Source organism: Vombatus ursinus, unplaced genomic scaffold (assembly GCF_900497805.2).
Source record: "Vombatus ursinus unplaced genomic scaffold, bare-nosed wombat genome assembly UNPS02014172.1, whole genome shotgun sequence".
Lineage (NCBI taxonomy): Eukaryota > Metazoa > Chordata > Mammalia > Diprotodontia > Vombatidae > Vombatus > Vombatus ursinus.
The window spans coordinates 734,703-749,291 of NW_020953950.1; the positions used below are offsets into that span (position 1 = coordinate 734,703).

The following is a 14,589-nucleotide window of genomic DNA, read 5'->3' on the forward strand; positions in this document are numbered from 1 at the left end:
CCTTGGAAGGTGGAAGAGATTTATCTCAACAGCAGAAGGGATGCCAGTCCTTCCTTGTGAGCCATTATGGCAGGAATGAAAGAAGTCAAGACATTTTCTACAGTCAAGAGATAAAACCAATGTGTTGTGCAAAGGCAGCACCAATGGATCTGAATTAAGAGGGAAACTAAGGTTTAGAACATGGGTGGTCAGAACCAGAATATCTAAGCCAAAATCTAGAACATGGGTAGACAGAACTGAGATGGCTAAAACAAAGTCTAGAACATGGGTGGTCAGAGCTAAGCCAAGGTCTTCCAAATCAGGATGGCTAAGCCAAGGTCTAGAACACAGGTGATCAGAATCAAGATGGCTAAGCCAAGAGAACATGGGTAGTTAGGACTAGAATGGCTAAGCCAAGGTCTAGAACAAAAGTGGCCAGGGTTAAATTTCTTGAGCTAAGGTCCAGAACACAGATAGGGCCAGGTTTGCTAAGGCAAGGTCTAGAACCTAGGTAGTTGGCATTAGGTTTTCAAGCCATAATCAGGAACACTCTAGATCAGGGGCAGTACAGTTCAGACTCACCAGCATGAGAATATGGCAGAAATGGAAAAGCAGTTAACTCAGCAGAGAAGGGGGGAGGGTGGCCAAGGGTCTCAAGTACCTGAAAATGTTTTCCTTTGAACTTGACCTTAACTTATAGTTTATTCCTTGTGTGCTCAGCCTGCCAGACTCTCCATAGAATCTTGACCCTTTTCTTCACTAATCACAGGGACCTTCAAAGCCATCTAATCCAACCTACTAATTTTACAGAAGAGGTAAACTGAGATCCTCGGAGGTTGTGATTTGCCCAAGGTCACACAAGGTGGAAACATCAGAGAAAACCCAGGTCCTCACACTCCAGAGTCAGTGCTATTTTCACTCTGCCATCTGGCTTTTCTAGCCCAACTCTCTTTCACAGGTGAGGAAACTGAGGCTTATCGATATTAAAGCTTACATAGGTGAGAAAGTAGTAGAGCCAGCATTTGAACCCATGTCCTCTGACCCCAAATTCTGTGCTCCTGCCACTATGCCCTGATGGTTTTCTTCTGAAGATTTTATGATCTCTTTTCCCATTTCTGCCTCCTTTCCCTGACTTCCTTTAAGTCCTAGCTAAAATTCCACTTTCTACAAGAAGGTAGAATCAACCACCCCTCTTTGCCCCCAATTCTTCTTAATTCTGGTGCCTTCCCTTTGCTGATTATCTCTAATTTTTCCTGTACATAGTTTGTTTATACATAGCTGTTTGCATGTTGTCTCTCCCATTAGACTGTGAACTCTTTGAGCGCTAGGACTGTCATTTGCCTTTCTTTGTGCCCCCAGAGCTTAGCACAATGCCAGACACATAGTAGGTGCCTAACAAATGCTTACTGACTGACAATAAAAGACCAATATGGCTGCCTATAATATTCTCCATATGATCAATTAAAGTCAATAAGTACTTGGGCAGGTAGGTGGTGAAATGGATAGAGCACTGGGCTTGGAGTTAGGAAGACCTGGGTTCAAATCCAACTTCAGACACTAGCTGTGTGACCCCAGGCAAATCACTTAACCCTGTTTGCCTCAGTTGCCTCATCTGTAAAATGAGCTGGAGAAGGAAATGGCAAATCACCCCAGGATCTCTGCCAAGAAAATCTCAAATGGGGTCATGAAGAGTAAGGACATGACTGAAATAACTGAACAACAACATGGCTGCCTATAATGTTCTCCATCTATTCAATTCAATAAATACTTATGAAATTTTTTCTTGGTGTTGGAGATACAAAGAAAGACAAAATACAGACCCTGCTCTCAAGAAGCTTACAATCTAACAGGAGAGAAAAGATGCTTTATATGTGGGTGGGTGAGTGTGTGTGTGTGTGGGGGGGGTTGGAGGGTGAATGGCCATCATAGAGAACGCTCAGTGAGATCTTAATAGATTCATAGTATGACTTAGGAGAGACCTTGTCAATCATCAAATCCAACTCCTCTAATTTTTTATAGGAGGAATTGAGACCCAGAGCATAGAAGTTACTTGCCTTAAAGTCATATAGGGGAGTTAGTGTCATGGCTAGGACTCAACTCAGAACTCCCAGCTTCTGGTCTAGGGTTTTTCTACTATAATTCCTGTTCCCAGATAGCTGTAGCATACTTGGATGACAGATTTAGAGCTGGAAGGGACCTTAGAGGGCATCCAATTTAACCCTTTCATTTTATAGATGAGAAACATGCCAAAAGAGGATAAGTGACTTGCCCAGGGCCACACAATAATAATAAAGTCTATAAAGTGCTTTATAAATATTATCCTCACAACAACCTTGAGAGGTAAGTGCTATTATTATCCCTATTTTACAGATGAAGAAACTGAGGCACAGAGAGGTTAAGTGACTTGTCCAGGATCACAGATTGTAGATGTCTAAGGCCAGATTTGGACCTTGGTCTTCCAGACTCTAGGTTTAACACTCCATCCACCACTTTACATTGCCTCTCATATCCTTAGGGGAATTCCTTTTAAAGAAGATGCCAATTCTAAAATCCTAATCAAACCCCTTAACCTTTTTTGCTTTAGAAAGCAGGAAGACTGAGTTTGGAATACAGAATTAGAAAATATTTCCCTTTTTTGTTTTCCGTCACTCTTCTCTTCCCCTCCCCCCCCCCCACCCGGGTCCCTTTTAGCTTGCGGGTTCAGCATGGGTAGGGGCAGCCAGGTTGGCTAGAGCTGAGCCCCAGTGCCATGGCTGGATTTTAAGTACTTTCCCCATCTCAAATTAGCTTTAAGAGAGTAAAGTAAGGCATTGCTTTGAGTGCTAGCTCCTTGTGCCAAGCATTGGCAGAAGCTGCCACAACCCGGTTGTAGCTGGCTTTCTTGCATGAGACTGCTGTCAGGGTCAGGGGAAAGATGCCAAGGAGAAAAGGAAGAAAACTGCCTGAGACATTTGGTCTGGCTTCTGAACGTTGACTCAAAAGGTTTTATTTTAGGTACCTTGATTTTCATTTCCATAAAGCCTTCAGTCTAACCAGGTTGGGAAATAAATATTTATCTGCCCTGTCCATGGCTGAGAAAGCTAATGCCTTAGGGAGGGACTGCAGCCTACAGTGAGCTTATTAAGGGCAATTTTTAGTAACACAAGTCCAGCAATAGGGGGTCTGTGTGTCTTCTTCTTGCAATGGAGAAACTTCTTTCCAAAACTGTTTTCCACACTTTCTCTCATTACTCCCCTTCCCTGAAGCAAAGAATCTCAGGGTTGGAAGGACCTCAGAGGCTTCCTAGGATCACAACTCCACAGCGGAAGGGATTTGGATATAATTGAGCACAAATTATACAGAAGAGGAAACTCAAGTCCACAGAAGGGAAAGTGATTTGCCCAAGATCACATAGAGAACCAGATCCACCTCTCTATTGTATCATCAACTCCTTCTCTTTCCAACTCATAACTAAATGTACTCCACACGGGACAGGGATTGGTCCTGGGATTTCAGTGGTACTGGGTGAGGACACTTCCTCTAATTATTTCAGATGAGTATTTTCTCTGTAACTTACAAAGTTGCCCAGAATACTGGGAAGTTAAATGACTTGCCCAGGCACATGTGTCAGAAGCTGAACTAGAACCCAGGTCTTCCTGTCTTTAAGGCCAACTTTCTGACCACTCTACAAGCCTGCTTTCATGTTTTCTGTGCCCTAGACAACTACACTAATCGCCCACTTCTTCTCTCCATCTGTCGTCTCTTGTTTCTGCCTTTGGTCATGGTTTCACTCATAACTGGAATGGATTCCCTGCTTGCTCCCAGCCACACCCCGTTTCTATCTTTTGCCATCTTTCCTTCCTTCAAGGACTAGCTAAGTTGCCACCTTTCTTCCATGAAGTCTGCCCTGATTCCCTTAATTTGAAGTGATTCTTCATTCCTCAAATATTTTGGGGCACTTTCTGGGACCATTCCTATGCATCTGATCATCCAAAGAATTATACCATGACCCTTTATCTACATGTCTCATCCCTTGCAAATGTTGCTGTCATCACAAATGCATCTTTGGGCATCTCTCCCTCATTCCCTTTCCTCCTTAAGTAAGCTCCTTGAGGATATTGCATTTCTCATCTTTGCATTCTCAATGCCTTGTAATCAATGCAGGAAGCATTTACTAAGCACCTACTATGTGTCAGACCCTGTTCTAGGTACCTACTATGTGTCAGACCTTATACTAGGTGCTGGGGAATATGATGACAGAAAAGAGTTAGCAGTGGCATAGTGGGGAAAGCAATAGCTTTGGACTCAAAGGACTGGGGTTCAAATCTCCCCTCAGCCACTTACTACCCATGTGACCCTGGGCAAGACATATCTCTGGGCTCTCCTTTCTTCATCTGTAAAATAAGGGGGTTGTACAAGATTCTCTCAGAGGTCTGTTCGAGCTCTAGGTCTTGTACTCTTGATTCTTTTCTGGATGCCAGTTTCCTTATTTGTGAAACAGAGTGGGGGTGGGGGGTTTGGACTAGATGGTCTCTAATATTCCTTCCAGGTCTAAATCAATGATCCAATGATCCTGTCCTTGAGATGCTCAAATTCTAATGGGGGCTGGGAAAGCACGCATGGAGACAGATAATTACAAAATATGTTAAAAGTATTGCTGGAGGTGGGGGGATAGGACACTATTGATGAGGATTCTTAATTTGGGGGCTGTGAACTTGTATATATACACACATGTATTTATATATACATATATTTATATATATATATTTATATATACACATTTATCTCTATCTCTATAACTATATATCTCTATTTCATCTCTCTATCTCTTTATATTTTTTTCTATTTATCTCTAGATAAATGAATTTCAATATAATTGGTTTTCTTTGTAATACTCTGTATTTTATCTCATGCTTTTTTTTTTTTTTTTGGTAAGGCATTCAGGGTTAAGTGACTTGCCTAGAGTCACACAGCTAGTAAGTGGTGTGTGTCTGAGGCCAGATTTGGAGTCAAGTTCTCCTGACTCCAGGGCTGGTGCTCTATCCACTATGCCACCTAACTACCCCTACTTTATGCATTTAAAACATGCTTCTGAGCAGGGCTTTATAGGCTTTGCCAGACTGCCTAAGGGATCAGTGACAGAGAAAAGGGTAAGTGGCCCTGGACTTTGAGGATCAGGAAGAACATGGGAACTTCTTATGCCTAGTAGATGCTCTGTGAATATTTGGTGAATTAGATTGAATGAAGAGTGACAGAAATCACCAAGCAAGCATCTACTTTCTGTGCATTTGGGTCTCCACCAGCAATAGGCCATGCAGTGGGGCTACTTACCTCTTGGTTAAAGATGTGCAGGTCATTTTCAGTAACATCCACTTGTATCTCCACATCACACATGGTGCAGATCTTTTTGGTTTCTGCAGAGATGGGGTTTCTATAGCCAGAGAGAATGGGAGGGGCTTTTTAATACATAGCAACTGAATCAAGTTTGGGGACCACAGACCCCTTTGGTAGATGCCACACCCTGCAGACCCAGATAAGAGTGAACAAAGAGCTGTATTTGCACCCAAAACTGAAGGTGCCTCATGTTCAGGAGAATGGAAGTTCCTTGAGGGCAGGAACCATTTTTGTTTTGATCTTTGTGATCCTGGCCCACAGCAGGTGCTGTGCAGAAGACCCCTTCCCAACTACCCTTTGCCCCATGCCCTCCGGCATGTTGGTGAGCCCAGAAGGGACTCTCCTTAGAGTTCCCAGGACTCCGTGGTGCCTTTAGCTATGGGCATGTACCTTAGATGAGCCTTCAAGCTTTCAATCTTTTTGTTCTTCTTCTCCACCAGGTTCGACATCTGAATCAGCTTGTCCTTCAGCTTGCTCAACTCATGCTCCTGTTGCTGAACCGGGAGATCCTGCCCCATCTCTGCTTTTAGCTGCTCATCAGACTCAGCTGAAAGGGACAAGAAGACCCATGCCTGAGAGCTGATGGATGAATGGTGGGGGGAAATCTACCCAGCGCACAATAACAGAATGGGCAGAGATACATCCAAAAGATTATTCAGGGAATCGTAGAACCTCAGAACTAGAGCTTGGAGGGTCCTCAGAGGTCACCAACTCCAACCTCCTCTTTTTACAGATGAGGAAGAGATGGAAAAGGCCTCAGAGGTTATCTAGTCCAACTCTCTCTTTTTACAGATGTGGAAACTGAGGCCCAGGAGGGATAAGTGACTTACTAAGCATCTGGAAAATTTTATTTTCTTTCATACAGCCACAGGGAGAAGTCACTCATATTGGTTGAGTCCAGCCAGAAATGATTTGGGGGATTTTCTGCAGGTGTAGATCTTGACTCAGGAGACCAAAGCTCAGACAATGTTTGAAACCCCAAAATTTGAAGATGGGGAAAAAAATTAAAATGGCTGGGCGCTACCACCTTCCATCAAAAATGACAGTTTGCCCCTTAAACATGACCAGGCCTCCTCACTCCTGCCCACGGGCCTTCTAGCTTTGTCAGCGTTGAAAGAAAAAAAAAGACAGGGGAGGGGGAAGGAAGGAATATGAAGGAGACATATATGGAAGAGCAAAGAGTAGAGGGGCATGGAAGACGAGAAGGAGAAAGGTCTGATCCAGAGCCTTTGGCATGAGCACAGAAACAAGAGAGCCCTGTTCTTCCTGTTTCTTCTCACTCATCCTCACCCCTCCAACTTCAAGAACTGATTTAACCACAAGGTACAAAATGTTGAACCTTCTGTCTGCTTAAAAGCAGAAGGTACATTTCATAGACTCTCTCTTTCCTTTAAAAAAAAAAAGACTAGATCTTAAAACAAATAAAATCATCATACCTGAATCAGAGCTAACAGCTTAAAACCAGAAGGTCAATGAGGACTGGGCATAGGACTTCTGTCTGGACTTCACTAGGATTCTATGATACTGGGATTTCTAGGACTGCCTCAAACCTAGACTGTGTTTCCTGTAAGAGCTATTTCAAGATTTTTCTTCAAGAATTTGCACCTAGAGGCAAACCATAACATTTTAAGTTGGATAGAAATTATAATAAGAGGACTTGAAAGATTGGAATATCACAGCTGGGAGGGTCCTTTAGAACACAGTATGTCAGAGCTGGAGGGGCCCTTAGAACACAGAATGTGAGAGCTAGGAAATAGGAACCTTAGAACATAGCATGTTATAGCTGGAAGGGGCCTTAGAACACAGAATGTCAAAACTGGGAGGGATCTGAGGACAGAGACTGTCAAAGCTGAGAGCATTCTTTTTTTTTTTGTTTGTTTTTAGGCAGTTGGGGTTAAGTGACTTGCCCAGGATCACACAGCTAGTAAGTGTCCAGTGTTTGGTCTGAGGCCAGATTTGAACTCAGGTCCTCCTGACTTCAGGGCCAGTGCTCTATCCACTAGGCCACCTAGCTGCCCCTTGAGAGCATTCTTAGAATACAGACTATCAGAGCTGGGAGGGCCCCTGGAACACAGACTGTTAGAACTAAAAGTGAAAATATAAAATATCAGGCCTGGAAGGGACCTTAGAACATAGGTCTCAAAGGAATCAACTCTTACATTTTATATGTGAGGAAACTGAGGGGCAGCTAGGTGGTGCAGTGGATAGAGCTCCAGCCTTGGAGTCAGGAGGACCTGAGGTCGAATCTGGGCTCAGACACTTGATACTCACTAGCTGAGTGACCCTGGGCAAGTCACTTAACCCCAGTTGCCTCACCAAAAGAAAAAAAGGAAACTGAGGCCCAGATTGGGGAAGCAAAGTATCATCAATTATCTCCAATGAGACACTTCTTCCAGTAGTACCAGCAAACATCTATAGTATGGGTATTGATATAAGGGAAACATTCACTGTGTAGGATTTTCCCTTAGATCTCTCAGTCTCAGAGTCAGAAAATTCTACACACAAGACTATGTATGTTAAATCCTCAGCAAAAGTCATATAAATGAAGAAAAGAAAGCATTTCACCAATGACTTACAGCTTCAGAATTTTCAGATACAAAGAAAGCTACTTTGCCTTTCTTTTTCCTTATGGCAACTTGGGCTCTTCAGTTGAATGATGGAGTGTGTGGACATACCTTTTAATGTAGACGTCTTGGGTTGGCTTTTGGAAAGGTCTGTTTTCAGGGCAAGGATGAGCTCATGCTGGTAGATAAGCTGTTTCTGGGCAACCAGGAATTCTTCCCTGAAATCGACGAAACAGGGTTAGATCAGATCCAGTCCCATGTGGCTTCCTATAAAAAGGATCTGTCTCAAGGCAATGTCTGGGAGACTACAATGAGAACTCTGTTTGATTTTTTAAAAGCTTGATGAAGTCTTCCCAGGGTGTGTGTGTGTATGTGTGTGTGTGTGTGTGTTACTAAATAAAGCAAGTTATAGTGTACCAGATTGGGAAAAAATTGGTAATCTTTGGATCAGAGGGCAAAAAACAACTCTTCATGGAATGAAAGGGCTCATGACACAGAGAATGTTAGCACTGGAAGGGAACTTAGAACACAAAATGTTAAAACTTAGAAGGGATCTATAACATAGAACATCAGAGCTAAGTAGCCACTTAGAACATAGACTGTCAGAGCTGGAAGGAACCTTGGAATATGAAATATTAGAACTGGGAGCAATTTTTAGAAATGGAATGGTCATAGAACCTTGGTTGTCAGAGCTGGAAGGTGTCTTAGGATGTGGAATGTCAGATTTAGATGAGGTCTTAGAGATTACCTACTACAATCCTGCCATTTTATAACAGGGGAAACTGAGGCCCATAGAGGTGCCCTGAGGGCCTAAATTCACACCAGTCGATCCTAGTTCTTCAAACTTCAGTAAACTTAGGGCTGAGGTTGGTTGTGTAGCAGCAGCAGGGGTGGGAGAAGAGAACTCTGCCATTGAACTCTGATGATGTGGACTGATTATCTGTAGTGGGGTGGTTCTGATTGAGAAATGATTTCACACATTCTGCAAAATGAAAAGCTGGGCCCTGAGGCAGGCAAATGTGAAAACTGATGTAGACTGAAGAGACTGACATCTCTGAAAGTCAAAGATTGATCTGTCTATGCAGTGACTAGAATTTGGTACTAAAGCCAAGCATACAAGAAGACTAGCCAATGTCAAGGGGCCTTACTCTATTTTTTAACCTGACCAATCTCATCCCATACTATCTCTTCCTTTACTGTAGGCTCCCTCAATATAGGGTCATAGCATTTACAGCCAGAAGAGACTTTAGAACTTGTAGTGTCAGAGCTGGGATGCACTTTAGAGCATGGAATGTCAGAGCTGGGAAGGATCTAGAATAACACAATGTCAGAACTGAGAGGGCCCTTAGAACAGAGACTGTCAAAGCTGAGAGGGGCCTTAGAACAGAGAATGTCAGAGCTGGAAGGGCTTTAGAATACAGAATGTCAGAGCTGGGAGGGGCCTGAGAACACAGAATGTCAGAACTGAGAGGACCTTAGAAAGCATGCCTCTCTGCTAGTGTTCTCTAGCTTTTCTCCACATGTACTGGGAATTTTCCTAACTAGAATGCTAGCTCCCAATGTGGGGGGGGGGGGAGATGATCTTATCTTTTTAATTTCTTCTGTTTATGCATACACCCTTCAAGGGTAGGGACTGTGTCTAATTTATGTTACTATAATGGGGCATCATGCCTTGATGCTACAGTACCAAGTGTTTAAATATTTAATTGATTGGAATTCAAGAAAAGCTTGCCGAATGAAACATTTAGCAATCTGAAACTTGGCCTATTTCTCACAATCTAGAAATCTTCTAATGGACTTTTGCATCCCATAATGGGGGCTTGAGCTAACATACAAAGAAGGTATAATATTCCTAAGGATACTTACATTAGATAGTCATATGACTTTCCAGTGGCAAGAGTCTTTAGCAAAGGATCTTTCTGTATTTCCTTTTGAACTATTAAAGAAATGCACAAGGATTTTAATTATCATACAAATCAGGGAATCAAAGTACCCTTGAGGTCACCTGGGCTAACCCAAAGAAAAATCTAGACTCTCTATAACATTTATGATAATTGTTTTTTCAGCTTTTGCCTGATGATCTCTGATGGGGAAATCACTATGCCCCACCATAGCCCAAATGGCTTTTGGATAGCTCTCATTTATAGGAAGTTTTGCCCTAATATTGAGCCTAAATACCTGTTTCTCCACAATTTTGATCCAATGTCAAAACAAATATGATCCTTCAACCACATGAAAGTCCTTTGAATATTTGAGGACAGTCATCAGTCCCCTCTTCCCATCCCCAAACCTTTTCTTTTCCAGGTTAAATTATCATAATGTCTTCAACTCTTCCTTTTAGGGTATGGTGTCTAGTCTTCTGACCACCTATTTTACCCTTCTCTGTAGTGTCCTTCCTCAAATAAGATGTGATACCTAGAACCAATCACAATTCACAAGATGTGCTATGACCAGGGAAGAAGACAGAGGGAATGTTGCATCCTTATTCCTGGAAACCATAGTTCTATCAACCATGTTCATGTTGTAGGGGGAGCTGAGAATGGGTTGCCATATTGGAAGGAAGCTGATCCTGCCCTGACTGTGGATGGGCTACTTCTAGCAGTGTTGCCTAATGGTTGGTGGAAGCAGGCTGTGAGGATCAGGTAATGGGAAAAATTATGGGCAAGTAGATATGTCTTGAGGGTCAAATCCCACTAGGTTATAAACAACAGGCCAGTAAATCCAAGCTGGGGTGTAGTCAGAGCAGGAGTAGACAGACTTCTCACCTTACAGGACTGTTCAGCAAGAAGCATTTATCAAAGGTTGGCTGTGTGCCAGGCACTGTGCTAGTTAGGAGGGACACAGAGACAAAAATGAAACAGTCCTTGCCCTCAGAGAGCTTATATTCTATTGTAAAGAAACAATAAACAGAAAATATATGCAAAATAACAGAGGGAGATGCTAGCAACTGAGAAAACGGGACCTCTTGGAGAAGAAATCACTTGAACTGAGAGACTGAAGGAAAGTAGGGATTCTTTTTTTTAAAAAATCAACTTTTATTGATATTTTCAGTCCTTTTTTTAATGAAATTTCTCCATTAATTCACTCCCTTGCCTCTCATAGAAAGTTATCCTATATAACAAATAATATTTTTTAAAGAAAAAGAGAAAGTAGCAAAACTGATCAATACACTGAAAAAGTCTGAAAAAATGTACAATGTCCCAAACTGTGGAGCTTCCAGCTCTGCAAAGGAGTGAAGGTGGAGATAGCTTCCCTCTCTTGTGTCCTTTGCCATTTTGCAACATCCACTTTTGATGGTTTGGGGCTTCTTTCCATTTCCATTGCTGCAGTCATTGGGGATGTTATTTTCTTCACCCTGAATCAGGTTGTGTTGATCTACTCAGCCTTCTCTGTATTCATCATATTTGTCATTTCTTACATAGCATAGTAATATTCCATCACATTCATGTACCACCATTGGTTTAGCCATTCCCAAATGATGAACATCTACTTTGGGGTTTCTCGGCCAAGATACTGGAGTGGTTTACCATTTCCTTCTCCAACTCACTTGACAGATGAAGAAACTGAGGCAAACGGGGTTAAGTGACTTGCTCAGGGTCACACAGCTAGTAAGTGTCTGAAGTCATATCTGAACCCAGGTAGAAGAGTCTTCCTGACTCTAAGCCTGGCACTCTATCCACTGCACCACCTAGCTGCCCTTGCCTCAGTTTCCTCATCTGTAAAATTAGCTGGGGAAGGAAATGATAAACCACTCCAGTATCTTGGCCAAAAATCCACCCCCCGCAAAAAGGGGTCACAAAGAGTTGGATACAATGTTAACAACTGAACAACAACAAAATCAGAGGGGAGAACTACCTGTAGGTCCTTTGACTCTAGAGCTCTTTCCAGTGTCCCACTCTGAGGAGGGAGTATATTCCTGGCATGGCAGACAATGTCTACCAAGGCCCAGGGATGAAAGGTGGAGTGCTGTGTGGGAGGAACGGTGAGCATACCAGTTTGGCTAGAATGTAGTGTTCAGATGGGAATAATGTATAATAAACTAGGAAAGGTAGGTTGGCATTAGAGTGTGAAGGGCTTTACATACTGAGTGGAAGAATTATCTTAGAAGTGACAGGAACTCACTGGAATTTTTTGAGCTGGGAGATGACATGGTCAGAGCTGTGTTTTAAGAATGATCCTTTGGCAGCTGTATAGAGCATGTATCAGAGGGTGAAGATATAGGGAGCAGGAATGCAAGTTAGAAGGTGATTGCAATAGTCCAGGTGAGATTGATGAGGGATTGTACCAGTCCCTCCTACCCTACATTTGTGGTTGTATGAGTCAAGAGGAGGGGGCATGACAAAACAATAAGATTTGGCAACCAATTGGCTATGGGAGGTGAATGAGTGTGAAAAGCTGAAGATGTATCCATGTTTGCAAACCTGAGTGGCAGGGAGGGTGAGGGTGGTGGTGTCCTCAAACAAAACAGGGAGGTATAATTAGGGGAAAGATAACGAGTTCTGTTTGGACATGCTAAGTTGAGATGTCTATGGAACATTCATTTGGCAAAGTCCAGTGGGTAGCTGGCTATGTGAGATTGGGTTTCAGGGGAGAGAATAGGGCTGGCTATATATGTAGTGGGGGTGCATGCACAGAATGCTTGGATGATGCAATCCTCATGTGAACTTCAGAATGTGTGTGGATAGTTTGTAACTGGTTCCAGTCTGCTAACTATATAGTGAAAAGGTGTAGCTTCCTAGCTGGAATTTGGGGCACATTCAAAAGGGACTAATGGACCAGAATCTCTTTCTTCTCTTGCTCTGATTTAATTTTGGCCTGGCAATGCTCTGGTGAGAGAAAAAAGTCAATACTGGAAGGGGAGAGAGGTCATGGGCCCTTCCCATCTGAGGCTGACAGATGGACCTCAGAATTTGTTCTTTTGTTTTAGATGAAGGAGATAGGAGAGAGAGAGATCTGGGAGTAAATCTCAGGCTGGGTTTTGTAGTCAGTTCAGCATTAATGCTCTGAGGAGCAAGAAACAGCCTTTGGAACACAGTTCATCAACAGCTAAGATAGAGAATGACCTAGCATTAAAGCCTACATTTGGGCCTAAACCTTTCTTTTGAGGGGGAGGGAGGAAGAAGGCACCAGTGCTATATAAAAACTGTGAAGTCTGAGCTTACTCTTTCTAGACTTCTGTTATTGCTATGTCTTCTAAGTAAATATCTCCTTATAAAAGCTAATCAGTGTTAATTGATTAAATGGAGCTGGAGTGCTAGTCATTGGTGGTTAACAGTGTGGGGGGAAGATATCAGAATGGGAACTTAAGTCAATAGTATTAGAGAAAGACTCCTCAACCTCTCAGGGGTATCCCAAGAATCCTGAAGGGGAGATGTAGCCAGTAAAACCCTGGAAGAGTGAGGCTAGAGCCAATTGCGATGAATAGATCTGGCAATCATCCACTTCGAGATGATAAACCCATGGGAACTGACAAGGTCAGTAAGGGTATAGAAAGAGAAGAAATGACCACCTTGGACAGAGCCCCAGGCTACAGGCACAGTGAAGGGATGGGACATAGGCAATCATCAAGCAAAGAAGATGGGGAAGGAACTGCTGGACAGGTAGAGGAAGAACAAGAGAGCAAAGTCATGAAAACCCATAGCGGAGAGAGTGGCCAAATCACAATGATCAACAATGTCAAATGCTTCAGGGGAGTAGAGAAGAATGAGGACTGAGAAGGTCATTTCAGTGTGGTGATTAAGAAATCAGTGATCATTTTGGAAAGAGTGGTTTTAATTGAATACTGATGTTTGAAGCCAGATTACAGAGGACTGGGAAATTAACGATATGATAGGAAATGGAAGTAATGAAATGAGTGCCCGAGGATTTTAATGAGATTATATATACATATATATATATATAAAGGACTTTGCAAATTTGAAGCACTATATAAATGCTAGCTATCATTCTTATTTTCTAGGAGTTTGGCTATGAAAGGGAGAAGAGAGATGAGATAATAACTTGAGGGAATGGTAGAGCTAAATGAAGGTTTTTGTTTTTATTTTAAGGATGGGGAGACTTGTACATGAAAATTTTTTCAGACAGCAGAGAAGGCAATCAATTAATCAATTACATGCTTATCAAGTGCCTATGTGCCTGGCACTTGGGTTACCAGTACTGTATAATGAATGAAGTGGTTCCTACTTATAAGGAGTTTACATTCTAATGAGAGAAACAAGTGTGAAAAATGTTTCTTTCTCACATGTATCGATAACTAATTATTAAATCAGAACCAAGGTTTTTTCCCTTTTCTACTTCATCATCCAGAAGTCAACCAGTATGGGAAATCTTTGTCATAAATTTACCCAGCTAGGATGGCTGAGATCTAATCAAAGACAGTAAAAGAAATTCTAAGTTTGGGTTAATGGGTGCATTCCTGCTCATTGTGTTTGCTCTGACAGGTCTGGGAAAATGTGGACCCTCCCTTTTGTCAGACAGGTGATGTGGAAATTGATAATTCTCTTTGACCAAGATTTGGATGACCCAAGTTACATACCCCAAGACCCTCATTGTAATATAGCTCAGCCTCTCATTATAATACGTATTCCCTCATTAATTGTTCACCAATCAGAGTTGATTGCCACTGTTAGGAACATCTGTTCTTCTGAGTCCATTGCCATGAGGGGTCTTTGGT

The 14,589-nt window shown here is 42.4% G+C and overlaps 1 protein-coding gene across 1 annotated transcript in view; it reads right to left on the minus strand.

Annotated features, from left to right (window-relative positions):
- Positions 1-14,589, minus strand: part of FHAD1 (forkhead associated phosphopeptide binding domain 1) — a 174,400-nt gene that overhangs the window by 40,334 nt on the left and 119,477 nt on the right. The window contains exons 20-23 of the mRNA XM_027859802.1: positions 9,783-9,852; positions 8,028-8,134; positions 5,743-5,899; positions 5,290-5,389 (exon numbers count right to left, since the gene is read on the minus strand). Coding sequence (XP_027715603.1) covers positions 5,290-5,389; positions 5,743-5,899; positions 8,028-8,134; positions 9,783-9,852 — 434 coding nt within the window. The remainder of the gene's footprint in view (positions 1-5,289; positions 5,390-5,742; positions 5,900-8,027; positions 8,135-9,782; positions 9,853-14,589) is intronic.